Source organism: Melospiza melodia, chromosome 15 (assembly GCF_035770615.1).
Source record: "Melospiza melodia melodia isolate bMelMel2 chromosome 15, bMelMel2.pri, whole genome shotgun sequence".
In the NCBI taxonomy this organism is placed as follows: domain Eukaryota; kingdom Metazoa; phylum Chordata; class Aves; order Passeriformes; family Passerellidae; genus Melospiza; species Melospiza melodia.
The window spans coordinates 2,127,175-2,155,014 of NC_086208.1; the positions used below are offsets into that span (position 1 = coordinate 2,127,175).

The 27,840-nt window shown below is 56.9% G+C and overlaps 1 protein-coding gene across 3 annotated transcripts; it reads right to left on the reverse strand.

The window, feature by feature from the left end:
• Positions 1 to 368: 368 nt before the first annotated feature.
• Positions 369 to 24,762, reverse strand: RBPMS2 (RNA binding protein, mRNA processing factor 2). Of its 3 annotated transcripts, none has more exons than XR_010029597.1 (9): positions 24,628 to 24,762; positions 12,710 to 12,787; positions 12,086 to 12,124; positions 11,432 to 11,494; positions 10,482 to 10,632; positions 9,775 to 9,923; positions 7,171 to 7,333; positions 1,846 to 1,915; positions 369 to 1,617 (listed from the first exon to the last, which is right to left on the reverse strand). XR_010029597.1 is itself a non-coding variant. In XM_063169312.1 (8 exons), exons 1-7 carry the CDS (start codon positions 24,685 to 24,687, stop codon positions 1,853 to 1,855), a joined length of 603 nt encoding a protein of 200 aa, XP_063025382.1. In that variant the 5' UTR covers positions 24,688 to 24,762; the 3' UTR covers positions 369 to 1,617; positions 1,846 to 1,852. The 3 variants fall into 3 exon arrangements, 1 of the variants encoding a protein (XP_063025382.1); XR_010029598.1 differs by having other exon boundaries at positions 7,166 to 7,333; XM_063169312.1 differs by lacking the exon at positions 7,171 to 7,333.
• Positions 24,763 to 27,840: the final 3,078 nt, after the last annotated feature.

Consider the following 27,840-nt stretch of genomic DNA (forward strand, 5'->3'; position numbering starts at 1 on the left):
CTGGGCGGGCGCACGGGGAACGCTCCAGCCATGGAGAGCGTTTGCCTTCTATGGAGATCTCCTCCTGCTCTGCTGGCACAGAGGAGAGGCCTCAGCCTCACAGCCACTGGGAAGGGGGAACAAAAACATCCAAGAGAGCTCAGGGCTGCCCTCACAGAGGCCTCCAGCAGAGCTTCACACCACCAACCCCCACAGCACAGCCCCAGCCAGGCCAGGGCTTGCCCTGCTCCCAGGGGTAGGGAAGAGCCAGCTCCTCATCCTCAGCTGCATCCCAAAGCAGCCCGCATCCTCCCAGCCTGGGAAACGGGGCCAGGCCAGGCCTGCAGCATCCCACACCATTCCCACAAGAAAACACCCCAGACCACAGAAAAAGTCACAGCAGCCTCTGGGTATATATATTTTTTTTTTGGTTGCATTTCATATATTATCCAGTTTCACATTCTCATAGGATCAGCAATTATAGAGCAACTTATTCTCAAATCTTTTAATACAAGCGAGACAGCCATGGTCAGATAATACTTAAAGCACTTCAATACCAAGCAATAAGATGCTAAAACAAAAATTGCACAATTTCTTGTTTACTATGCCTGACTGAATCATTGGTACAGAAGACAACCGTTCTTTTTCAAGCTTTTAACTGAACATTAACTTATCTTACAGGATTACAATTTCTCTTTAATAATAATAATAATAATTAATTGCACACAAACACACAAGAAATTCTTTATGATGCATAAATATTTCCTTATTACACATGGTACAAAAATACTCGTACTTTTATTTTTTTTGTTCGGTATTCCCATAAGGATGGCTGATTATTTGGCAAGACTGGATGCTCTCCAATCAGAAGAATGTGGGGAAAAAAAAAAAAAGAGGTTAGATATTTTACAGCTGTTCTATATATAGAAGTTTGAAGAAGGAAAAAAATAATATAATAACCCTGACTTTAAAACAAGCAGAATGGATGAGAACAAAAACCCAGTGCATCATACTTTAAAAAAAAAAAAAGAAAAAAAAAAAGCATTTTTCAAATTTTTTCTGGTCATCCTGGGGAGGGGAGGGTGGAGGTGGGAGAAGGGGTGAGACAAGGACAGTTAGTATTTCTCAAAGCCAAGTCTTCACCGAAGCAAGAGGAAAACCTTGATGGATCAATCCGTTGGGCCAAGACCTGTTGCTAACGGTTACACAAACGCTAGAACAAACAAACTTACACTCACACAGACACAAGTTAAGTGTTTTAATTCATGCCAGAAAACATGCAAAACCCATTTTTGCCTTTCGATTCCTTCAGCCGAGCTGCCCCCGGGGCAGGGGGAGCTGGGGACGCCCAGGACCTGGCCCCGGCTGGGTTTCAGTGCAGCCGGATGGCAAAGCTCAGGCAGGGAGGAGGTCCTGGGGATGGACGGAGGGAGGGATGGAGGCAGCACACAGCCCGTGGCTGGGGCCACGATGGCTTCACAGTCCAGGGAAAGGGGTGCTGGCAGCCCCGGGGGCAGCGCGGCGGGGCGGGCGCGTTGTCCTCTGGCCACGTACCCAATCCAGAGGAGGGGAGCGATCGTCCCTGGCACATCCCGCTGAGGAGAGGCAGGGAGGAGGAACACAAGCCCAGGAGAGACACTGTGGGAGAGGAGCACGGTGAGCAGGGCCAGCTGGAGCCGTGTCCTGAGGGTCCCCCACTGCCTCCACCCCAGCCCAGGGCTTGGGGTCTCCCTGCTCCCGTCCAGGAAACCCAACCACATCCCTGGGTGGGTGTTGGGCTGAGCCCAAGCTCCCATCCCTCCTCCCCACAAGAGCCCAAGGAAGAGCAAGACAAAGACCTGACTCCAAGAGTAATTAATTACTTACTAATGAACTAACAAAACTGACGAGACTTCCATCCTTGCTGGGTAGCTTCAGAGGGAGGGTACCAGCGCATCTGGAAAAGAAAGCCACGGCAGAGGTCCATGATCCAGGATCACCTCAGCCAGAGCACAAACCTTCAGCTCCTCCAAGCCATGTGCAAGGTCCATGGAGCAAAGATGTCTCCAGCACGGGAAAGGAGGCTCCAGGGTGAGCTCCAAATACTCCTTGAGTAGCTCCACCCTCAGCCAGCCAAAGGAAGATCTCAAGACCACACATTAAAACCAGACAACCTCTAAAGGACATGAAGGGGGAAAGAAGTGGCTCATCTACTACAGCAGATGCCCATGGAGTTTTCCAAGCCCCAACTCTGCTACCAGGAGTGGCTCCAGGCAAACCACAGCATGGGAAGAACTTGGAAGAGCTGCAAACCAGCAAGACTTGGAGGCTTCCCTTGGAAGCCTTGGAGGCAGGTGCTTGCTGCCACATCTATTTCTCAGACCTGCTCCTTGCCAAGGAAATGGCTGGATGGGGACCTAACAGACAAACAAACAAGGGACAGTAGCTGAACAGACACTTTCCAGCCCCTTAGGAGACACAATGAGCTGGCAACTCCCAGCCCCACAGCCTGGGACATCCAGATGATCCCATCTGGTCAGCAGGGCCTGTGTGTCCAGCTGGGCTGCATCAGCAGCTCCAAGCCTGACAGCAGAGGAGACAAGCCCATGGCACTTGACTGAGCACTGATCCAGCAGCAGGAGCAGCAACTGCAGCTTGGAGCTTGGTCCTGCTGCTGGAGCCACCCCTCAGTCCTCCCTCCCCAGCCACCAGGAGAGAAGCACAGCCCCAGCACGTTCAGGGCTGGGAACCAGCACAATGATGGACCTGGTTCTAAGATGGGGAGAAAGTGGCAGAAAACCCCCTGGAGCCCCCTGTGAGCCACTCCCCTTGTCCCATTCATCCTGGCACAGCTGTCCCCTCACCCAGACAAGCCTGGCTAGATGCTCCTCTCCCAAGGATGTGCAGCAGGCTGCCACAACCTCTGCACTGCTGCCTGCAGTGGCCAAGTTCCCCCCACCACAGGGAGAACAGAATCCCAAGTTCCCCCATTGGGACTGCAGTGCCAGGAACTGCAGCCACACGAGCCATGGGCCTTGAGAAGGCTCCTAACTGAGCCCTGCCAGTCAGCAGCAGCTCTGTCCTCACAGGAGCCTCTCATCAGCTCAGAACAAAGCCAGTCTTGGGCCAGACTTGATCAACCTGGTCTAATGTCGCTGCACATGGCATGGGGGTGGAATGGGATTGGTTTAAGGTCTTTACTAACTCGAACCATTCCATGGTTCCATCATCTGCTGGGCTCTTGCCAGACACCTTCACAAGGCAAAGGGGTGCCCCTAAACCAGCTCCCAGCTGAGCCCATACCTCACTCCATGGCACAGCATCCCAGTCACTCCAGCCATGGCAATCAAGGACATGGAGACCCTCCTCCCCAGTGAGGGGTCCCACCTGGTGCCAGCACCAAAGTGCCACCCAGAGTGTCCTTTCCCTTCTCCTCTAGCCTGGAGAGGGATCTTTGCTGCCCAGTCACTGTGCACAGCCACCACCCAGGAAGGCTGGGCACGGGCAGCAGCATCACTGACACCTTCCAGGGCCACCACAGCAGCTGCCAGAGCAAGGACAGGGGTTCCTTGTCCCTGTCACCAGGAGGAGCTTGCTCAGCTGAGCCACATCTCCTCTGCAGCCGTGCTCCCTGGCCAGTGTCTCCCACAGCTGGAAGCAGTTTCCTGCTGCCCACAGGAAACTCCCCCTTCCTTCACAAGGCTGCAAGAGCTTAACCCTGAGAGCTGCTGGAGAAGCAGCACAGCCAGCCCATGCACAGCCAGCCCAGCCTGGTGCCCTCCATCCTGCCTCAGAGCCACCTTCTGCCCCCCCTGCAGAACCTCAGCACTTTGAACAGAAGTGCTGCTTTGCTCTTAAAACATGCCCTGTAGCTCTGTTCTGAGCTAATCAGCTCGTAGTTCATGGCCACTAAACCATCGGTGCAATGGACCACCCCTCCTTGCCCTCCTCCTGCAGGTCTGCAGTGCTCACACACCAAACCCAGCCAGCTGAGCCACCGCGGCCCCACAGCCCAGCCCTGCAGGAGCTGCTGCAGATGTGACAATCCTGGGTACAGCCCAAGGCCCTGACATGCTGGCAGGGGGAGGGAGTGACCTGCCAGGCCTTTCAGCCCACAGAAAGATTAAGGGCTTGATGGGACCAGGCAGGAACTCAGTAGGGGGGAAGTTCCCAAAGCCAGCAGAAAACACTGGATTAGAGGGAGCAGATAGCCAAGAGGACATGCTCTAGGCAGTTTTCTCTTCACACTCCTCCAAATACTACATCCATCAAGGAGGAAGCTGAGAACTGATGGAGATGTTCAGCACTGGGTGAGGAAAGCAGAGCAAGAGAGGTTTTTACTGGAAGAGACACTGTTGTTTCTGGAGAGGCATTAGCTCACAGTTGGAAAGGAGTCTGGTCACACCACCAACACATCTCCTGCTCACAGGGATGAGGCAGCCACTGCTGGCCAACTGCAGCAGCCTTCAACATCTGTCCCAGGAGCAGCTGGAGAGGAGAAATGTGTGCCTCTGCCTGCCACCCCTCCCAGAGGCAGGAACCTCTCCCTTTCTGCAGCACAACACCAGCAGCTGCCTGAAAGTCACAATGAAATTATAAATGGGGCAGAGAAACAGCCCATCAGAGCCTCACTCTCCTTGTCAACACCTCCTTTGTCTCTCCCAATTGCCCTCAGAATTTAAGTATCCAACTGTCCACCATCCTCAGGGAGGGCAAATCCTTCAGAAGAGGTGGAGCAAGGCCCAAACACACAGGACCCTCCTCAGGGCACCTTTGGCTTGGAGGACTTGCCTTTCCTCCTTATTACCTCTAGGTCTGCAGCCAGCCCCAGCATCTCAGAGCTCTGACCTATCTACAGCTGGAATGGTCTCCAGGGAGATCCAAACAACACATCTAAGGGCTGCATCTTGCTGCCAGGGTGCTGAAGTGCAGAGCACATCCTCACTGGTGCTGCTGAGATGCTCAGCCTGGAGAGATCCACACCCACCCCAGAGCGGGCACTGCACCCTGGCACCTGCTGGAAGGTCCCTCAGGGGCTGGTGTGGGACCAGAGCAGCTCAGCCCAGCACCAGGAACACCAGATGCAGTGGGATCCAGCCCGTGCATCTCCCCAAGGAGCTCTGGTGAGGATCAGCAACCATCCCACAGCAGGGCAAGGAGCATCTGGGACAAGGCAGGCACTGATCCATCCTCTCAGGGACATTTTAACAGGTGTGCATCCATCCATCAGTTCAATACCTTGCACTCCTATGGCTCAGGGACAAACACCCCTCTCTGAGACTGCAGCAAAGAAGCATTTCCCTTTTTACAGCAAGTTGTGTTATTTTCTTTTGTGTTCAGCCAGTCAGGGAGAGCCACTGCTGGCCACAAGTGTCTTCTGATGGCCCAGCAGTCCCTTTCACCACCACTTATCAAGGACAGCTACTCAGGACCATCTCCTGCCTGCTTCTCCCTGCCTAGGAGGGGACTTCTGGCTGGGGGCTGCTTGGCCAGCTATGCCACCACTGTCACTGCAGTTTAGAAAGCTGCCACAGCCATGAACATCTTGAACAAGAGGCTTCACATCTCTGGAGCTTGCCCAGAGAGAAATGATCCTGGGAAGTCCCTACACAACAGCACCGACAGGCAGCAAGTTATTAGGGACAGAAAATTCATCCTGTCTCCAGGCTAGGGTGGGTCTGTCAGCTGTTCCCCTGCAAGGGAAAGGGGTTTGGGACCAACCTCAGCTTTCATCAATGGGATCAGCCTCAACCAGCACCAGGAGGTCCCAAGGTCCTTCCAGGCTCTTGCATAACCACGATGCTGGACTGCTCCCTCCACCCACCACTGACTTGGACCCAGAACCAGAGACCACTTCTGCATCTCCTCAAGGAGATGCTTCAAGGGAACCTTGGGCAGCCCCCTCCCCAAAAATACTGGCATCTGTATGCCCTCAGGCCTTGACCTGGCTGACTGCCTTGGAAACACACACCAGGGACTCCAACACATCAGCTGTGTCCCCAGCAACACTCTGTGGCCATGTTTTTATGGGCAAATCCTGCTTCCATGGCAAGTCCTGCCCAGAGCAGAGTCCTGCCACAGCTGAAAGCATCTCTGCAGAAGAGTTCTAGAAGCATGAATAGCCCTGGCATCCCCTGCTGCTCACTCACAGCCTGGTATAGAGGCACCCCAGACCAGCAGCTCCACCTCAGAGACAGTGCAGCCCAACTCCATCCTCCCAGCAATGGACAGCTCTGTCTGTCAGGACCAAGCAGAACAAGACAAGCTGTATCATGGTCTCTGTGCCTGTGTCAAGCTCTTCACATCTTCCCAGGAGGGAAAATTATAACTCAGAAAACTGTGAGGGGCAAAGGCAGACCTGGCCTCTCATCATTGGTGGCTTCTCTTCTTATCATCACTTCCACAGAGAGAGGAAAATGTCTGCTCAGAACCACAGCAGGGGGAACTGAACCAGGGCTCATTTCCTTCAGTCACACATCAACCATCCCCCTGCCAACCAGTTCCATCCCTTCCCTCTTCCCAAGCTCCCAGTGTCCTACACCACACACCCCTCTCTCCCAAGGCTGCCGATTCCCTCCATTACAGCTCACACAACCTGGGTCCTGCCTGGGATTTCAGCTTGCAAGAGAGAAGTCAAGCTCCAGGGAGGAACTGGGCTCCATTTCCATTACCAGAGAGGAAAGCAGTGAGATTAGACCCACGATCAGGGCAGGGTCTGTCCCGGGAGGCGATTCTGGAACAAAGTGACCGGCAAGTGCTGTTGTCTACGGTGCCCACTAAAATTTAGTCGTGTGCTATCAACTACCACGTCACTCACCTCCCCCACCGTGTGCCAGGAGTGAGGTCAAGGTGTACTTCTGGTTGCCCTCTAAGGGTCGAGGTTGGGGAGAAACCAGGTTTCTTTCAGGCTGGGTGGCAGGGTGGTGTCTGCCCCAGCCCAACCGGGCTGCTCCCCTCCCAGGCAGGGCCTGGCTGAGGCTGGCCCAGCTGGAGGAGCTGATGTAAGATGGTGCCATGCTGTGTGCGCCATGTCATGTGCTGCCAAGTCGGAGATGTGGGTTAGAAAGAAGGCCTGGCATCTCATTCCCCAGGCTCTGGTGGGTGGGTAGCGTGAGGCCCATGCACTGGGTTGCCAAGGAGATACGGGCTACAGAGATGGGCAGAAGCTTGCAAATCCCACAGTGCACCTTGGAGGAGAGATGGTTACCTTACCAGTCTTTCCAGACGTGGCTGCCATCATGCTTAACACTTCTAGGAATGGAGCTGTGGTACAGCCACTCCACTAGCTGCAATAAGGCATCACTAGGGCGTCCCATCTCCAGGGACAGCTCTGAGCTTCGGGGCTAGCCTGCGCTGGCATCATGGCTGGAGTTCACTAGGGACATCAAAGGAGGGATTTGAGAGAGGGTGGGAGGGAGGGAAGGCAGATGGGACAATCTTAAAGTCAGCAGAGTCCCCGGAGGGGCAGGGTCAGGCTACAGTCCCAGCTGCAGCAGCCTGGTGCCTGCCTGGAGCAGCGCCAAGGCGTGGACATCCCAGTAAGCTGGGAGTGGCTTACCAAGGGTTCCCGAGGCCAGGCCAGCCTCTCACCACCTCCTGCCCCTCATCCCTCCTGCCAGCCCTCGGGGCAGCTCTTCAGGAGGCCAGGCCAGGCCTCCTCCTCTCCCCGCTGCTGAACTCAGCTCTGCAAGAAGATGAGCCCTTCAGGTTGAAATCTCTTGTGACAAGACCTTGGTTTAGCTACATCCTCAAGGCTGATCACTGTGGAGCTGCTGCAGCTCTGGCCATCCCCATGGATGCCCTGCAGCCAGCACCAGTCCAGCAGGAGGAAGAGCTGTGACTGCTCTGAGCCATAAGCCCACCACAGGAGTGAGCCAGCCCCTCCCAGCGAGGGCAGAGGGCTCAGCACACGGGGCTAAGGGCACAGCTTTCAGCCCAGTTTGTGAGCAAAAGTCATCTCCCTGCTGTGCTCCACCCTCAGCTCTGCAAGGGACAGGGCTCCAGCCCAGAGCTGCCAGCACGAGTAATGTTTAACCCCAGTAAATTTTATTGGTAACATATCCTGTGCCAGGACATGCCCCTGCAGGGTCAGCACTGGCTCAGCACAGCCAGGAGCGGCTGGGACTGCCCAGCAGCCTCTTTGGGAAAGAGAAAACAGCCTGGAGGGGCTGCACTAAGGGGGCTCCCTAAGGCTTGGAGCCCATCACCACCCTTGGACAGGGAGCTCTACCTACACACGGAGCTCCTCAGGTCTTAGGATGAGGCCAGAAACCAGCAGCTCACCAGGTGGAGGGCAGGAACTAAGACCCAGAAGGAAAAGAAGCAGCTGGAGGCCTCCTTAATACCCTCCAGAAAAGTGGACTTTTCTCCCCAACTTTGCACCATGAAGTTTGGGTGTCTAACCCTCACACTCAGGGTCCCTACACAGTCACCACTGACCACCCTGGAAGAAACTGCAGTTAAAGTTTCACCTCCCTCAACCACCTCAGCCAGGCCAGAGGGGTTGATTTTTCCTGGTCCTCCCTTCCAGGGACAATTCAGCCTTGACCACCACCCTACACACACAAGGGGCAGGGAGACACTTCTCTCCTGGGCCACTGAGGAGCACAGCACTGCCCTGTAGGTGTGGGCACCACCACCAACTCCTGGAAAACACCAGCAAGCACAACGTTCCCAGTGAAGAAGCAGCTTGGCTCTGGAGGTCCTTGGAAGAACATTCCAGTGCTCCTCCTGGCCCTGTCCTGAACCCCAATGTGCTTCTCCCTACCCCCCTGGAGCTTCAGCCCAACAACAGCTCACCTGTAGAGGGGCAGAAGGAGAGATCTGCAGGTGTGAGAGGGGCAGGACAGAGGACAGGAGTTGGCATCCACCCCACATGGCATTTGGGAAGCAAGCTTGGCTTGAAGCTGGGCAGTTACCATCACAAAGCTTGCAGGAAGCAACAGGAGGGGCCCAACACAGCTCACTGCCAGCCAGGACAGCAAGGGGAGAGGACACAGCTCCTCCTGCTCTCCACTCAGGCAGGGAAGAGTAGGAGTCAACAGCCTGCCTGGCAGGGCAGAGAGCAGAGGTTAAGCCCCAGTGCTCAGTCCCAGTGCCCCAGTCTCCCATGGCACCACAGAAGCAGGCAGAGCACAGCTGGTTGGTCACACTGAGCAGGGAGGGACAAGGGCTTCAAACCAGGCACCTCAACTTGGAACCAGGACACTGCTACTCTGTTTTGACTTTCACTTTGCATGTTGATGGTTTCAAGGTTTGTGTGGTCTCTGTACATTAAAGCATCTGTCAGATCAGTACAGGCAACCCTACATCCTCAGGTGTCAGCAGGCAAACCTGGGGAGAGCAGGTAGCTGTTGCACCTCCAGGGGCTCATGCATGGAATGACTCTCCTCACTGGCCTGCACCAAGGGTGGCTAACACCCTGCTCCATCACAATCCTCACCCTGGCAAGGCTCTGGTCACTTATCTCCTGCAGGACACCCTCCTCCAGCTTTGGGAGTGTGGCTGAGCCCCTCAATTGAGCTCTGCTGCTTTTGCTGTGACTCGGGATGACATTTCACAGCTATGTTACGTGCAGGAAGCGTTTCCTCCCAGCACTCCCTCAGTGGAGCTCTCTGGCCATGGGGACCGACAGGAACAGCCAGAAACGGAGCCCTGCCCTGAGTGCGGGGTCAGGGATCCCCAGCCAGCCCTGCCTGCTCTCCCTGCAGCGGAGCCAAGGTGCAGAGGGCAGGGCGGGGGCGGCCGAGCGCGGCCCGCGGGGCTGGGGGGGGACACGGGAGGGACCAGCCCGGCCCGGGACGGGGACAGACTCACCTGAGCGTGCAGAGCGGCGGCCGCGGCTGCCGCTGCCGGGTACGTGAAGGCGGCGTGGGGGATGGCCGGGGTCAGCTCCGTGGTGTACAGCGGGTAGGGAGCCCACGCCTCCGGGGACGCCGGGATGAGAGCCGCTCCAGTCAGGTCGTCTAAGGAGGGGGAGACAGGGGACAGCGTCCCAGGGCTGTCCTGCTTTGGGGACAGGCTCTGGATTCCCCACCCCGGGCTACAGCTTTGCGCTGCCACCTTGATCAGGAATACAATCTGCGTGCAAGCTGCTGCTCCAGCCTCAGCCTCGACAGGAGAACCCAGGAACGTGTCACATTACAGCCCCGCATGGGTTCTGGACACTGGTCCACACAGCAGCCACAGGATGCAGGGCAGGGAGCTCAGAGCCACATTACAGCTCACCCCATAAGCCTCAGCAGGGCTACTCAGCCCACCAGGCTACACAGAGGGTGATGGCACAGGACTCATCCTTTATGCTTCACATTTAGGGATGCTTTAAAAGATTTATAGTATCAACTTTCACGTCTCAACAGTTCTGGGCTGCCCAGATGCCTGTGACTCTCCTGTGGCTCCACCAACCTGCTGGCCTCCCTGCCCCAGGCAGATTTCAGAGGTGGGTCTGGGCTCCTCTCCATTCTCAGAGCTGGGCCTGTCTCAGGTTGGAGCCACGAGCCCCCAGCCCCTCCCAGCATACTCACAGGGGTCCCGTGCAATGAAGTGTGCACCCAGGGCAGGGTGGATGTTGGTGGGGTTCGGGGTGGCCATCAGCTTGCTCTTGGCCATCTTGGTGTTGGCTTTGGCGAACTCTAACCGCAAGGTCTGCGGGTTCTCGGGGTCGAAGCGGATGCCCTGTCACAGAGAGAGCACAGGGCCCTTTCAGAGGTGGAGCTCCAGCCCAAGCACAGGCTGTGGTTATTCATGGAGCAAAGGCCAGCTGAGGAACCAAGGCCACCACTCTGCAGTCACGTGCCCAGGTTTTTGTCACCTCACTGCAACACTCAAATTCCCATGTACTTTTATTTTTACTTCTAGCTGGCCTGACTAACATTAGACCACTCTTTCCAACATGAGGGACACAGTTCTGCTCCTTATGTGCAGTTCACCAACCACTACCGCAGGGATGGATATCAACATGGCTCAGGAAAGGTCTGTGAGCTGAAGCTGGGGTAACTGTCTATACTGGCATTGAAATAACCCCATCTGTGTGGGAGCTCCCATCTACACCTTCTGCCAGCCTGAGCAGAGGCACTAGCAGGTGTCACAAAGCACAAGGCAAGGTCTACAGCACAGCAGAACCATGTCTTGCTGACCAGATCCCACCAACACTCCTTCAGGATGGGCATCGTTTTGGGTGTCCTTTCCATGCTGACCACCCTCACCATATTTTCTTGAGTCACAGCAGGTCTCCACACCCTCAGAGCTGCCTTCCAGTGGTCAAAAACTACACAGAGACCACTTGCATCCATTTGCGCAGGCTGATGTCAGCCTTGAGCAGCTCTCCTGCCTCCCTGCTGGGATGCTGCAGGCCCATTTCACTTCCACAGTCCAGGGCACGCTGGTAGATGCCCTGCCCTGTCTCTGCCCTCACTCTGGGCCCAGCAAGGCACGTGGCCCCAGCCCTGCAGCCCCCAGCACTTTGGGTACTCACATTCAAGGCGTTCTTGGCTGCTTCAGCGCCAGCTCGGCTGTCGAAGGTCACAAAACCCACTGGCTAAAAGAAACAACACCCATTTCAGTCTGGCCAAAAGAAACAGCACCCATTTCAGTTTGGCCAAAAGAAACAGCACCCATTTCAGTCTGGCCAAAAGAAACAGCACCCATTTCAGTCTGGCCAAAAGAAACAGCACCCATTTCAGTCTGGGAGGCTCTTCCAGCTCCTCAGGCTGCCTTGCCACCCCCTCTGTCCCAGACAGCCAGCACAAGAGACCATCCCAAGCTGCACAGGACCTTTAAGCAGAGCTTGGGGCATTGGCTCAAGATTCCTGCTCTGATCTGCTCCCACCATAAAAGTTTTGGTGTTCTTACATGTGGGGACACAGCTCACCCTGACAAGCCCCCAGCATGGCAGAAGGGAAGGCTGATGGCAGCACAAGGTTTGGGGCTGAAGCCTCAGGGCTCACCCAGGGCAGCAGGAGGAGACATGGAGACATTGAGGACATGCTGGGTCAGTAGAGCCCCTCAGTGTGGCTGGTGCTGGCCCAGACACTGCATTACACACTGGAATGGGATCTGTCCCCTCTCCCCTCCTGGCATGTCCAGTTTGACAGCAAAAGCCAAAAATACCCAGGCTGGAAGGAGGTACCTGCTTTGAAGTCAGCTTGATCAGTGACCCCTCATAACCCTGCAGGAGAGAAGAAACAAGTCAGTGTCAGGCTCCTGAGGAGGCCACGCTACAACCAAGACACAACACGACAGCTCCAGGAGCTCCACAGCCCTCCACAGGGCAGGGCCACAGTACAAACAGGGACAGTAACACCTCTTCTCCACCAGTAGAGAAGACTGGGGACAGAGCAGGTCTTTTAGCTCTTCCATCCTGGCCCTTTGGGGAAGAATTCGATTTTCTAGCTCTTCATCCAGCTACAAAGGTGAGCACCCTGCCCTGGCTAATGCCTGGAGAAAGCAGAGCACCCTCCCTGTGCCAGAGGAGCACAGAGAAGGGAACCCCACGTGCCCTGAGACAGCCTGGGTGGTTATTGGAGAAGGATGGAGGGTCTGGGGGATGAGGACACATCCTTAATGAAGGGCTGGTCCAGCTGAGCAGCAGGGCTAACCAAGCAGCACAATTCCAATGGCAGGCTCCAGCTGAGCACAAGTCATGGCTTCAGGCTCCCATGCCATCCCTACTTCCCCTGACAGAGCTTTGGTGCCAGGTCACCCACAAACCAGCATCTTTCCATCCAAAAACCAGATCTGAAGATCTCCTTACCTTGAAAGGTCGGAAGAGAAGGTAGAGCTCTCTGGGTTTGATATCCACAGGAAGGCCACTGACAAACAGCGTCCGTACCTGGGGAGAGGCCAAGCAGCTGTACTGAGATGTTTGGTGATGTTTGGTGCCCAAGCAGCTGTACTGAGATGTTTGGTGATGTTTGTTTGGTGCCCAAGCAGCTGTACTGAGATGTTTGGTGATGTTTGTTTGGTGCCCAAGCAGCTGTACTGAGATGTTTGGTGATGTTTGTTTGGTGCCCAAGCAGCTGTACTGAGATGTCTGGTGCCCAAGCAGGAGCACTGAGATGTTTGGTGATGATGTTTGGTGCCCAAGCAGCTGCACTGAGATGTTTGGTGATGTTTGTTTGGTGCCCAAGCAGCTGTACTGAGATGTCTGGTGCCCAAGCAGGAGCACTGAGATGTTTGGTGATGATGTTTGGTGCCCAAGCAGCTGCACTGAGATGTTTGGTGATGTTTGTTTGGTGCCCAAGCAGCTGTACTGAGATGTTTGGTGATGTTTGTTTGGTGCCCAAGCAGCTGTACTGAGATGTTTGGTGATGTTTGTTTGGTGCCCAAGCAGCTGTACTGAGATGTCTGGTGAGGTTTGGTGCCCAAGCAGCTGCACTGAGATGTCTGGTGCCCAAGCAGGAGCACAGAGCCAGCTCAGAAGTGCACTAAGAACAGGACACCCTGCATCAAAGATCCACTAACCCTTCCCTGCATTAGGGAGTGTTGTCCAGGATTAAACACACCCAGCCCTTTGACCTCCACCTCAAAGGATTGATGCCTTTACAAAAATTCAGTCCCTGGCACCGTGGCCTGGGTTGATGAAGGCAAGGACAGCAGCCCCACAGCCTGACAGGGCATGATGGCTAAACTGGCAAAGACCACACACTGCCACAAGAACCAAGTTTGGCACATCCCAAAGGTCCAAGGTGACCAGAACAAACCCCAGTTCTCTCCAGATCTTTCTCCAGATCCCACACTGGATCTCCTCTCCTCAACCCACCGTGGCACTTTAATTCCATCACCAATTCAAAGACAGCCCTCGATTTTGAGAAACATCTCACTGCCCCACTTGTAGCTTTTGACTTCTGTAGCAGTCCCAGAACATCACTGCATGAAGATTTTTGGGTCCATCCCAGCACCTTCCCAGCACACCTCAGACCCTTCAGGAGTTGCTCCAAACCCCCTCTCAGAGCAGTTCTGCTGTGCCCAGCCAAGAGCAGCTGTGCTGGGTCAAACCCCTGTGGCCATCTGCTCTTCCCAGGCTGTTCAACCATGGACCAAGTCCAAACACACTCATGTCAAAGCAAAAAAAAACACAGTGCCAGGGGAGGATTTCAATAGATAATCCATTAAAGTTATAGAAAATAGTTCACTTGAATAACCAGGAAGAGAAAGTGCTGAAGGCTCACGGCCTGGGAGAACTCTGCTCAGCAGTCAGGCTCACCATGAGCACCTTCTCCCTGCACCATTCCCATAGGAAGCAGCTTGATGGAGCTGCAGAGGGTTTTTGTAAATCAGCACAGAGCTGGAAGTTATGCACAACCAAAGTCATGAAGACACTTGTCAATGTGAACAAGGAGCAGGAACCCCAGGCCAGAGTTCATCTCCTGGCCTGCTTCCAGCTCAGACTGACCCCATTACGTTTGCAGGGCAGATGGGCTCTGCTCCCTGTTTTGTTTTGTTCAGCCATTTCCCATTCTCCAGGCAGAGTGGGCTGCATCCAAAACCAGGAGCTACCAAATGCAACTTTTACCAAGCATGTGCTTGCCCTGCTCCTGGGCTGGAGGCAGACCTGGGAACACAGGAGCCCCTGCCTCTGTAATTCTTTGGGGGCAGCCAGATAGAGACTCCACCACACAGGGAAGTTTCTCTTGCTTTCAGATGGAAACTCACCTCCTTGAGCTCCTGTGCTCAGGCAGACAAATCCCATTCCCAGGGTACAGCCCCTCAGGATGAACAGTGACTGTGGAAAGCTTGGGGTGCTCCTGCTCTCCTGTGCATGCTGAGGCTCAGGGCTGCCACTGTCCCCCATTAGTGTGAGGAGCCTTCTGTGGCCCAGCACAGCTCAGGAGCAGAACCAGAGCACCCTTCCCACTCCCTCACCCTTCAACATGGATGCCCCCAGCACACACTCTTGCTTAGCCCTGCCTTGGGAAGCAGGATGCCACATGGAGCCCTCAGGAACACTTTCCAAGCCCAGGCTCAGTCTGACAGGCTCCCCAGCCATCCCACCCCACATCTGATGCTTTAAGGCACTGCTCCAAGGCCACCCCATGCTGGACAGAGGGGACAATGCCACTGCTCCCTGGCTTGCTGCCTGCCTCAAAGGCCTCAGCGCGAGCTCCACAGAGCGTTCCCAACAGACCCACAGCCATCTCTGGCAGGGAGGACTGCAGAGAGTGGTGGCACACATGTGCCTCAGCCATGTGAAAGCATTGTCCCTTTTCAATATTTCAGCATCCAAGTGCGCTCAGCCCCCAGAATGGATTTTTCCTTCCGAGCAGATGAAATCCACATCCCTGTTGGGGCTGTAAATGGCCCCGTGATGCGTCACTGGGTAACTCCTTGCGACAGGCGTGACAGGATGGGAGATGGTGGCGGCTCAGGGAAGGGGGAGCCAGAGCTGGGGCCCTCACATCAGCCTGAACACAGCCCAGGAAAGCTCTTTGTCAGAGGGAACAGCCTCCCAGTGCCAGCCCCATAAGCTGCTGCCAAGGACAGGAGCAAGAAATCTCCTGTCGCTGCCCAGAAGTTTCCCTTTGGCCTCCAAGTCCTGTTTGTCACCATCCACAGCATTGAAAAGGCTTTGGAAAGCCAAGCCACAGCACCCAGCAAGGGCTACCACTGCTCCAAAGCCTGGGAAATTCCAAATGCCACCAGCCAACCTCTCCAAAGAGGGGCTCAAGGCAAACCAAGGAAGGCCCTGCTCAGAATGGCTTGTTGGAAGCAACAAGACCAAGGAGCTGGTTTTACCTCTGCAATTCAGCACATCCACAAGTGATCTAGAGAAGGGTAAGGAAAGAGGGAGACCAAGTTAATTAAGGGAGGGTGAGGCTGGTGGGAGACCTGAGCAATATTCTCAAGGGACAGAGTGAGCAAAGCCAGAGGGAGCTCACTTCCAACAGCAGGAATAAAGCAAAGGAGATTTAGGTTACCCCACAGGAGGGAAGCAGGAGGCAGCTCACCAGTCTGAGCCTCCTGTGCACTGTGGGCAACGTGCTCCAGCCTCTTCCCCTGCTCCCAAAAGAGAGGAAGCTGTAGATGAGGGCAGCAGGGTCTAGACAAGCATCTTCCAGTGGATTTACCAAAGTGGGACTCTCCTACAGCCCAAGTCCTGCAGGCTTTGAGATCCCAGTGATACCACCCAGGGCTGACAAATCCAGCATGCCACAACAGGATAACCTCTGCTAAAACATGCCCTGCTTCAGGTCCCTGCCACACAACACCAAATCCAGCCTCCCCACAGGGGGAAAGGCACAGGACAAAAACCACCAAACCAAACAAAACCACCACCAAAAATATCCATCCAGGGCTGGACCAGGAACTGCCTGGGCCAAACTACACGTGCAGACATCCAGCAGGAGCAGATCTCCAGGAATGCCGTGTTCTTCTGCTCATCCTTAGGCTGTGATGCCAGGTGAGAGCAGTCCCATCCCACCCAGGGATCTGCACTGGACACACGGGCATGGGGGAAGCAGGACAGGGAGCAGCCCTCACCTGGGACAGCCCAGCAGGGTCACCCTGCTGCAGGCCCTGCTGAAAACACTCTCCCTTCCCCTCGGGGGATGCCCCCAGCCCAAACACCTGATAGAGATGGAGGAGAGCCATGGAAAACAGCATTCATGCCAGGAGGGACAGGACCATCCAGGCCATGCCAGAGAGGGAGGATCCCAGCACAGCTTCCCACGCAGGGGGAGGAGGGACAGGACAAACCATTCACCCTCCAGTTCTCAGCGTCAGCCCTTGCACAAGGGACACACACCTCGGGCCAGCACAGCCAGGAGGGCACACCAAGGCTGCAAAGGAGCCAAGGAGCAGCACCTGCCTTGTGCTCCCACAGCTCCTGGCCACAGCTGCTTTGCAGTAAGAGCTCTCAAAAGAGAGTTCTGAGCTGCTCTGCAGCCCCAAAAGGGTTGAGTAATGTCAGAAGTGTCTGATGCAAGGGCACAGGTACCCTGAGGGTGCAGTGATTGGGGTTTTTCTGTTAGAGCACTGCTCAAAATCCCCCTCCTGGAGCCAGCAAGGCTGACCCTCCCCTCTGGAGAGCTCGGCCCTTTAACTGCATCACCCACAGCACAGCTTGGGCTACTCCAGCCCCCCAGAACTGGGCTGGTCCTGGATCCATACTTGCAGCACCTGCAGCACAGCAGTGGCTCAGAGACACCTGAGCACAGGTTGTGTTTAAGGCACCACTCCAAGGCCACCCCATGCCTGGACAGAGGGGACAATGCCACTGCTCCCTGGCTTGCTGCCTGCCTCAAACACCTCAGCATGAGCTCCACAGAGCATTCCCAAAAGACCCACAGCAGGGCAGGAATGTGCTCTAATGCCTCCCCCACACTGTGCTGTTGGACACTTCCCCTCTCCAGGAAGCCACCCCAGTCTCACACCAGCTTTTCCTAGAAACCAGGAAAAACCATTTCCCACTAGTTCACACCAACACGTCCACTGAGCCTTCTTCCTGTGCCACCAGCCCGTGCCACCCTGCTGAGGACGGGGACAAAGCTCTGCCACAGCATCCCAAGGGCACTTCCCATTCTGCTGCCAGGAGCTCAGGGACATGCACCACAGGGACATGGACCACAGGGACATGGACCCACAGCTTTTCCCAGTGCCTGCCTGCTATCGGGGAGGCCGGAGGGGACACAGAGCCCGGTGCTGGTGGCTGTGATGCCGCCAGGGCCACTTGACGCCAGAGCGCTGGAATGCGGCGGGGCTGCGCTGCCCCGGAGCCGCGACTTATAAGGCACGGACGGGAGCTTGCACAACAGGGCTGCGGGGAGGGGAACGCACCGACTGCGCTGGAAAATGGGACGGGATCCTCCCCTCGGTGTCTCTGGGGATGCAGAGTCCTGCCATTGCAACCTGGAGCTGGTTTGGTCCTCAGCACGAAGCGCCAGGAACCGCAAGGAGGAGAAAACGGGGAGAGAGGGATGTGTGGTGTGTGAGGGACAGCCGGGCAGGCGAGCAGGGCAGCCTCCATCACAGGGCAGGAATCCCGAGAGAAGGGGCTCGCAACTGGCTGCAGCACTGCTCCGTGCCTCAGTTTCCCCTCCAACAGCCAGAGGAGAGGCGGCAAGAGCCGGGGCTGCTGCCCTGGCAGGATCGCACCGAGCCCCGGCAGAGGATCGGGAGCTGCTCCAGCCCGGATGCCCAGAGCCTCCCAGGCACTGGAAAGATGCTCACCCATCCCCAGAGGGGAAAGAGGGCCTTGAACATCCCCCAGCACTTCAGGCATTTCCCCCCAAAACCAGCCTTTGCACAAAAGGGACCCAGCCCAGAGGAAAGAGGGCTGACCACAAGCCAGCCCAAGTACAGCATTGTCCCCAAGGCTCTGGTGTCCCACACTGCTCACAGCCAGAGCAGCCTCTCCCCCACATCAGGCCCGGGACGTCAGCGGGGCTCAGCCACCCCTGTGGTCAGGGGAGGAGGAAGACACTCTGACAAGGGGGAAACAGGAGAGGCACCAGCCCCACTCGGGGAGAGCAGGAAGCACATGGGGGCTGATAAACCCAGGCACAACAGCACAGCACCCAAGAATAGACCTTGGCCTGGCAGAGGAAGCTCTGCTGGTGTGGCTTGGCCATGATGCCTGCTCCTGCTATCAGGTCCCATCACCTCTGTCTCTGCAGCCTCTCACAGAAAGAACAGCACCCAGATGGGTTTGGGCCACAACAGGGGCTCAAAGCTGATGGAACTTTTGGTAAGGTCAGGCCCACAATCCCCAAGACATTTCTGTCCACCAGGGCAGCTCCCAGCACAGGGAGGGGCTGGCTGAGCACCCTCAGGCTGCCTTCACCACCTTGCCAAGAGGGGACAGGCACCAGTGCCCCAGCCAACGTGCTGAAGGACACTCACATCCATGCTGGCCCTACCCAGCCACCACACTGAGCCCTGGGCTGCAGACACCCTCACCTGCCACTCTCTGGTGTTGGGGACACCTGTCACCATCAGCTGGAGCCATGGGCTTCACCTGCTATGGAGCAGCTTTTCCTGCCCACACCCAGGCACCTGCTCTCGACAGAGGTGAAAGGGGCTCCTCCCCAGGGCAGAGACTGGCAGGAGACATGGGTCTGCAAGCAGGACCCTCACCAGAAACATTCTCACCTCAGACCCTTCATTGAGCACATCTGTATCTGCCTCAGCCCACCACAGGATGACTCCTGGGCACTCCTCAGTGCTGTGCCTCCCAGGACACACCCAGAGACAGAGGAATCTCTCCTCAAACCAACCCAATTTGGGCAGCACACCAGTGGCCATGCCCCAGCCCCATGCAGCGTGTCAGGTACCTCCACAGCCCAGCAAACCAGTGCTCCATAAAACCCAGGTGATGGAGAGCTGGAAGCTCACAGCAGCTCCTCACCGTGGACAGCAGTTATTGGAGTGTCACCCCAACACTGAGAGACCTCTGGGGACACCAGGAGGATGACAAGCACCCCAGGACTGAGCCAACACTGCATCAGCCCAGCTCTCAGCAAGACAGCGCCACCAGAGAGAAGGGAAGGGCTGTGCTGCCAAAATATGGACCAGAAGTGCCAACCTAAATCCACAACATGTCCTCTGGCTGATCTCTCCCAACCCATGGCCCACGTTGCACTTCAGGCCATTGCTACAGGTGACCCAGGGCAGCTACACATCGAGGGAGACAGAACTCCTGTCCTCGGAGCAGATGGGAAGGACACACATCCAACAGCTTCTGACCCACAGACACACCCCACGACTGGCCCCACAGCAGTGCAAGAACCTGACACCCCCTGCAGCACAGGAGGGCAGGCACCAGCCCAAACACCTCCACAGCTTCTCCTGGGCTCTGCAGCAGGGCTGGAGAACCTCCACAAGGGTAAGGCCACCCACTGGGCCCTCAGGTTTCCAGCCATCCCAGCACACCAGGACCCAGAGCACCCTTGCCAAGCCTGTAGCACCCACTTCTGCCATGCCAAGGGTCACCAGGTGCCACTACTCCCTCCTCATCAGACGTGCTGCCTGGCTCAGGATCACACTCACTATGGGCCAGGGCCAGCAGCTCCAGTGTTGGAGCTGAGCCCCACTGCCCTGCCCCTCATCAGGGGTCAGGCACACAGGGGGAACCAGGTTTCCACTATCCCACAGGTGCAGGAAGATGCTGAGTCTTGTAGCAAGGTCTAACCACCTCACTTCTGCAGCCATGCCACTGTGAAGCTTCAAAATGAAGCCTTTATTTCAGGCAGAGCTCCACAACAGGCAGCAGAGTTGCTCTGACACAAAAAGCAGCAAAGTCTCCATGACTTGGCATGGCCAAGACCAGCAAAGTCAAAGGATCTTTCACTCCACAACTTGCCACATTAGTTCCAGCAAGAGTCTTGAATTCCTACAGTGCCAGATCCTCAAGCAGAGCTATGAGGAAGGACCACAAAGCCTGGACTACTCTTAGTTGTCTCCCAGACATCTCAAAGGGCATCCTTCCTAGTTTGGTGAGGGCAAAGCAGAGACCTAGAAAGGGAACCATTGAGTTTGGCCCTTCCTAACTTCCACAGGCACCACCAAAAATCCATTAATTGTGAGGCTAAGGAGGGAAAGTGCTGCTCAGCAGCTCCTCAGGAAGACTCATTCTGAAGCTGGGTCTCATTTAATAGCCCAGCTGGCAGGGGAAAGAAATTACCCCATCACAGGGACTAGTTGAGCTGGGATGTCGACGCTCAGACTCACATCTAAGAAATTGAGATTTGAGAGAGTGAGACAGGAGAAGGAAGCTCCTTGAAAGGGTATCCACAGGACACAAGGAGATAATGGGCAGATTCCCACATCCCTCCTCCTGTCAGGGCAACTCAGTGCTCAACCCGAGACCGAGAGGATGTCTGGGAACACAGCAGTTCCCAGCACCCCTGTGTGCATGGTGACTCCAGGGTGTCTGCTCAGCCAACAATCTGTCACTGACAGAAAGCTGCACCCAACACTTGGGGGGCTTTAGGAGGCATGAAAACAGCTCTGAGGCACCGTCCTGCCTCAGCCAGGCCAAGTGCAGGAGGATTAACAAGTGGTGATTGTAACTACTGCAGCTTCATGTTCCTCACAGTGAAGAGCAGCATCAGAGGAGACATTTGACTCCAGGACTCACACTAACCTTATTTGTTTGCAGCTGCAGAGCTGGAATCCACACATGCACGAGGTATCTAGGTCCACTCAAGCAGAGATTACAGAAGTCAAGAGATGCCTGGCACCAGTCCATGAAGCGCTACAGACATCCAGCACATAACACAGCCCACTCGCCAGCAGCATTCCCAGGCAGCTCCAGCAGCCCTGGAGTGCAGCAGCTAAGGAAAAAGGGATGTAGGATTTGCTACTGAAGAGGTTGTCTGCAAGCCAAGAGTCTTCTGCCTCTCCAACACAGTTTTCTAACCCACAGCCTTTCAGGGACCAACAGGGAAGATCACAGAATTACACAAGATTTAGTTCAGAAAGGATCCTTAAGACCATTCCATTCCATCCCCTGCATGGACAGGGACACCCTCCACTAGACCAGGTGGCTGCAAATCCCATCCAGCCTGGCCTTGAGCACTTCCAGGGATGGGACAGCCACAGCTGCTCTGGGCAGCCTGAGCCAGGACCTCACCCTACCACAGGGAATTATTTCTTCCTAGGACGACCCTCTCTGGCAGAGCTTAGCCAGCTCCTCGCCTGGGCTCTCCCAGCACACCTCACATTTAAAACTTCCCACCTTCAGCATCCAGGAGCCCCAAGCTCCACCTCAAGAGCAGCAGCCATGGAGCTGCACACAGGCCCTTCAGACCAGCCAGGAGGATACACAGGATCACCACAGACTTCAGCTGCCAGCTCCAGATCCCTCCTGCTCGTGGCACACCTACAACTTCCCAGTGACCTCCCAGCAGAGCAAGAACTAATTTCTAGAGTAGAACCAACATTTCTGCACCAGGCACTCCGGAGAGCAGGGTGAACACACCGGGTTTGATTGCCATGCAGCCATGGCCACAACACCCAGCGTCCACGGGCAGCATGAGAGCTCCTCCAGCTGCTGGAAAAAAGCTCTGCCTGCCCCAGGGGTGGGAGTGCAGCACCCAGGCCTGTCCCACACTACCCTTCGGGGCTGCCAGGAGAGATGCAGCCACGCAGATTGGTGCCTGGGCTGCCTGGAAAATTAAACAGAAGATAGCAGCGAGTGGGGAGGGATGGCGTTTGGGGAGGTGTCTGGTGAGGAACAGCAGGGACTGACATTAGGCCCTGTTTGTTTAACATTCCCGTTAACGACCTCGAGAGGAGCGAGAGGCATTCCTGTCCTCCGCATGTCACCCGCCAGGAAGCGGCTGCTGCGAGATCCAGGGGCTCGCAGATAAGATAAAGGGAGAGGCTGAATTTGGGAGCTTCGCCCCGCTGTATCTGGGGCACACGGCGCCCTTCCGTGGGGAGGCAGGGAAGGAGGTGCGTGCTGGGGGGGACCGGGGGAGTGTCCACAGCGCCGGGATCTGGCAGTGTTATCCTTGCAGTGTGGGAAAATATTCCAGCACACCCTCCTGCATGTGCTGGGACTGAAGGATTCCACTTTGCACCGAACGTATTTATCGCTCTGTATCAAGGGGAGCTTCTGGGCAAGAATTTGGGCCCCCGGACCGTGCTGGGATCCTGGACACAAGGTCACTCCTTATGCCTCCACTAGGCTCTGCAGTGAGGAACAGCTCCTGGCCAGCCAGGAGGTACTGGGAAAACAAGGATTCAGAGCAGGCTCAGGGTAGCCACCATGGAGCCCAAACCGTGCTCGCCACCCACAGTGTTATTTCTGTTGGATTCTGGTGGAGAAAGGACTTTCCAACAGCAACCCCACCAGGGATGGGGACATTAACCCTCACCAGTCCCAGCCTAACCCAGGTGGCAGGCCTTTTGCTGCAGCCCTGGGTGCAGGGGGACGGACACACCCAGCAAGGACACAGACCATCCAACACGGCGGGCAGACCGTGCTCCTCCCTGCAGCTCCTGGAGGCTGCACATCGGAGAGCAGGAGCCCCTTCTGTCCAGCCCCTGCACGCTCCCCAGGGATGCCATCTTCAACTCAGCTTTCCAGCCATCAAGCTCCACTCCTGGGAGGACCAGCCTCTCCAGAGGGTGACGATTTCCTGAAATGCTCCAGCACCCGCTTTGCCAAACAACCACCCGGCAGTGGGGAACAGACTGGCTCTTGCCCAGCACCAGGAGCTCACCTGATCACCACCTGTGAGGCACCAGCCCAGCTGGAGCAACACCACTGGGCTGGGATTCACCAAGTGGCACCAACCTCAGGGACCTTTGAACGCCAGTCAATAATTGGATTGAAGAGCGGCATAGAATCTTCTGAGCGCTCATGCACAGCCTGTGAAACCCCCAGGTACCAAACCTCCCTCCACCAGGAGCAGCACAGGGCCCCAGGTGTGGCACAGGGCCCCAGGAGCTCAGGCTCTCAGCCCACCCACAGCAGTGGCACCCGGTGACACCGGGACACGCCACCCACAGCATCCCCATCCCACTGCGCCAGCGCATCGCCTCTGCCCTGCTCCACGCTGCGGACAGCACCGCTCCAGCCACCACCTGCCAATCCATTCCAGGCCATTGCTCGGGTGCCCCTGGCCGGGGCTGGGGCCCAGGGGACGTGGTGGCCCCGTGTCAGCTGGCGTGCGGGCCGCGCTGCCCGGTGGGTGGTGGAGCAAGCCAGGCGCCATGTTGCGGCGGCGAGAGCGCACGGAGGACAGCGAGGGGAGGGGACTGAGCACCTCCCGGCGCTGAGGACTGCAGCAAATCGTCGCCATGGCCAGGCATTTTCCAGAGCCCTCTCCAAGGTGGAGGGCAGCTAGTGACCCACTGTGGCAATACCTGCTCCAGGGGTGCAGTGATGGCATCAGCCAATGGCTCCAACAGCCAAAGTGCAAATGTGGAGGGCTGCAAGCTCTGGCATGTGGCTACAGAGGACTGACCCTCATTAGCCTTCCCAGCCCTGAATCCAGCAGCATCCACGCTGTGGTTTGCAGTGGTATCTGGGGGAAGGGGCTGCCAGCAGGTCAGCTCAGTCCTGCAGCCCCAGCCAGGCTGCCAGCACACACGGAGCAGGGCAGGGGCTCCTCCACTATCGTCCAAGTGTCTCCCTTGCAGCCCACACGGGCAGAACGGTGCTGGATCCAGGAGCCCTCCAGCTACAGGGACGTGGCAACAGGACACCATGCCCACGGGCACCGGCTGTGCTAGATGGAGCGGGGACCTGCCAGCCCTCTGCCCCACAGGGCTGCAGGGACACCGGGCTGAGCACGGGACTCGCCCTGCCCGGCCCCAGCCCCTCCTCAGGGCAGCCCGGGGACTCCAGCACCAGCTCACCAGCACCTCCGTACTCTGTTTCCCACAGCCTGGCCCCAGCTCCCCAGCCCGCAGCAGCCCCGGCGTCTGGGCTCCGGTTCCTCGACGACCCGGGGCTCCAGCCCTGACACCGGCTCCTCTATTCCCCAAAGAGGCGCTGCGCTCCTTCGCCGCTTCCCGTCCGCGGTCCCCGATCCCGCCCAGCTCCATCCCCGGTACCCCAGCCGCGGTTCCCCGACGGCGCTGCCTGCGCTCCGCCCGCCGTTCCCCGACACCCGCGCGTTCCATCCCCGCCGCCGCTCTGACCCAGCCCCAGCCCCAGCCCCGTTCCCGAGCCCCGGCCGCTCCGCTGTCCCGGCGCCGCTCCGCTGTCCCGGCTCCCACCTCCTCCTCGACGGTGCCGCCGCCGTTGGTGTGCTCGGTGTCCTTGTTGAGGTTGCTCATGGTGGGGTGCCGGGGCGGGGGTGTGCCGGCTGCTCCGGAGCTCCGAGGGCCGAGCCGGGTGCGGGTGCCGGTGCGGTGCTGGTGGCGGGGGCGGTGCGGGGCGGCGCTGCCCTCCCGGCTCACATACGGCGGCCCGGGACGGCGCCGCTGTTAAGGGCCGGGCGGAGCGGGGCCGAGCGGAGCGCAACGAGCCGCAGCTGCGGGGCCGACGCGCCCCAGCCCCAGCCCGAGCCGCCGCTCCCGGTGCCGCCACCGCGCACCGAGCAGCGGGGCCGGGACCCGCCCGCCTGCCCCGCCCGGGGCCGCCCCCGGCCGCCGACGCCGCCAATCCCGGCCCGGCCCGGCCCCCCGGGACCGCGGGGAGGGTTTTTTTTGTTGTTGGGCTCGAGTTATTTTAATTATTTTTTCCCCCTCCTTTCCACGAAAAACTTTGTCAACTTTGATGAACTTTCGGGTTTCGACTTTCTTAAAGGGCCCGCCGGGCTCTGATCTCTCGGCGGGGCTGTGCCGGTCTCTCCGCGCATCCCCGGGCCGGGGAGATGCGGCTCAGCCCCGCCGGGGTCCGAGAGCCCCGGGACGGCATCCTTGTGACCCCCGGTGAGAGCCCCGAGCCCCAAGAACGGCAGCCCTGGGAGCTCAGCACGGGGATCCTGCAACTCCGGGACAGCGGCTCTGAGCCTCAGGAGAGCGGCCCCAAATCTGCCCCGACAGCATCCCCGGTGCCCTGGGGACAGCAGGGACAACTGGGCAGCCCCACAACCATCCTCATGGACATCCCTGTGTGCAAAGCCCTGATCTTGGGCCGGGGAGGAGGAGCAGGGTTGAGGCACAGAATCGTGGAATCCGTGTGTGGTGTGGGTGGGAAGGGACCTTAAATTTCATCTCGTTCAAACCCCCTGCCATGGTTGCTCCAAGTCCCATCCAACCTGGCCTTGGACATTTGCAGGAATGGGGCAGCCACAGCTTTTCTGAGCCAGGGGCTCACCACCCTCATTATCCATCTTCTTTCCTTTCTCCCTGCCCACATGGGTGCCCAGTTGGCCACATCCTAAAGCACGGCCTGTGGTTGGATAACATGAGCAGAAAATGAAATACATAAACATTCCTCCACACTGCAGCCCCCAGCTTGGTCCTATGTGAGCTATAAGTATAAAAACCCAAGAGCTTGGGTCACCCTGCTGAGTGAGAGATGTCCAGGGATCTGAGCCCTGTTGTCTTAACCAGCATTTCTTGTGCCCAGCCCGTGCTGCTTCCCCAGCACTGAGGCCAGGTGAAAGAGGGGAAACATCATCCCTGTCCTGCCCTAGGTGTCCCACAGCCTCCTCAAACTGCAAAAGCCAAAATTTGTTCCCTGTCCTCCACTGGCCGGGCTGGAGACACCTGTGCTGTCCCCGTGGCACTGAATGTCACTTCAAAGCCAAACTGAGTCCACTCCTGGCTCTGAGTGACAGTGTCATTCCAGCAGGAGCTCAGGGATATGTGGATTTGCTCATGCGAATGTTGTGAAGAGGTGTGAGCCTAGCTGGGGGTAACCACAGCTGAGTTCCCAGCACCCTGTGAAAATGTAACCCCAAAGTGAGCCATCCCCATGCACAAGCACTGTCCAGCACAACCACAGCACTCTGAGTCTGGCTCCAGACTGGCAGTGCAGGAAACACCATCACCGAGGTGGTGCCACAGCCAAGAGCGTGTGGGGCCAAGGAATTCCGTCACAGGAATTAGGAGGTGTATTGGAGGGGATGCAACATCCCCTGGGAGCATCAGCTTTATGTTCCCCTCCTTTCTAGGTTCTGGCTTTCAGCAGCAGCTGCTGTTTGCATGCAGCACGGAGGGTTTGGTTTGTGCATGGAGCCCTCACACAGTGGCAAAGTGACTGCTTCTTTTTTCAAGGCTTTGCAATGAGCTGCTGAGAGAGATCAGGTGCTGAGAGAGCCTCATCCCTGCCAGGTTCTGCAGGAGGGGAGAAAACTCCCACTTTTTGACTTTATTTATTTAAAATGCTGTCCTACAGAAGGGTTTTGGAGAGACTTCACATACCAGCTGTGAGCACCACAGCAAGAGCTCCCCAAGCCACCCATGGAGCTCAGCACAGATCCAGATCAGAGCAAGGACTTTCCCCGCTCCTCAGGGATGCTGCCCTTCACCATAACTTTGTCCCCAAGGCTGGGGACAGTCCCATGTGGCCGTGCAGGAATAACTCCCAGGAAGAGTGTTGCCTACCATTGCTCAAAGACCCTGAGAGAGCCCACCCTGTCAAAAAGACCAGGAATATTTGCTTCCTGTGCTAATTGAGCAAAACCCAGTGTAACCTCACAGCACTTTCTCTGTGTTTAGGTTTGGTGCTTCACTTTCTGCAGACTTTGAGTGCAGAGCCTGAGGCAAGTGGAAGAAGGCACAAAAGGGTGGGAGTCAGGAGCAGCAGTGGGTTTTCATCAGACCCCCAAGGACCCCAGTGCTGCACACACATGCAGAGGAGACATTCTGCCTCTTCCAGAGCAGGAAAACCCTGGCCACAAGCAGAAGGGTTCATGTATCCATCATGCTGGGGCAATAACAGTGGGTCCACCACGTCACTACCATACTGATGGCCACAACCTCTGGTTTACTTTGTAGGCAAACCCATGGGGTGGAGATAAGTGTCCTCCTCGCACACCCACCCCCCAGAGCTGTGTGTGGTGGCAGCATCCCTTCATCCCCTTTTCTTGTGGCTCACAGAATCTTTGATATCTTCACAAACATCACACCCAGGCCATCCCCTCCCAAAGCACTGCAGCATGTGCTTCAACACATGGAGCCCTTGATGGGCCAACCAGCTGCACACAGAGGAGATGTTTTCTCCCCTCAGGAGCTCAAAGGGATGGACAGAAAGTGGGACAAATGAAGCTGCCACTGCTACCAGCTTGTGCAGGTGAGCCAGTCCGCCAGAAAATGGTGATGGCCCTGCAGAGATTTTGGCTGAGGATTCCACTTCCACCTGGAGATGCTCAGCTTTATGTGATCCAAGGCCACACCAGCTGAACCAGAGCAGGAGACACTTGGGTTTGGACTTTGCTTATCCATGCCTTACAGAGATGTATTTTTACACCAGCACCTTTCCTCCCAAAGTATCACTCAACAGCATCTGGCTCTGCAGTCTGCCCAAGGGCTGCCCCA

Coding starts and splice junctions, on each gene's coding strand:
- RBPMS2 (XM_063169312.1), bottom strand. CDS start 24,687: ATGAGCAACCTCAACAAGGACACCGAGCACACCAACGGCGGCGGCACC. Junction 12,125..12,709: donor TTCTCTTCCGACCTTTCAAG/GTAAGGAGATCT, acceptor TCTCTCCTGCAG/GGTTATGAGGGGTCACTGAT. Junction 10,633..11,431: donor CAGCCAAGAACGCCTTGAAT/GTGAGTACCCAA, acceptor TCTCTGTGACAG/GGCATCCGCTTCGACCCCGA.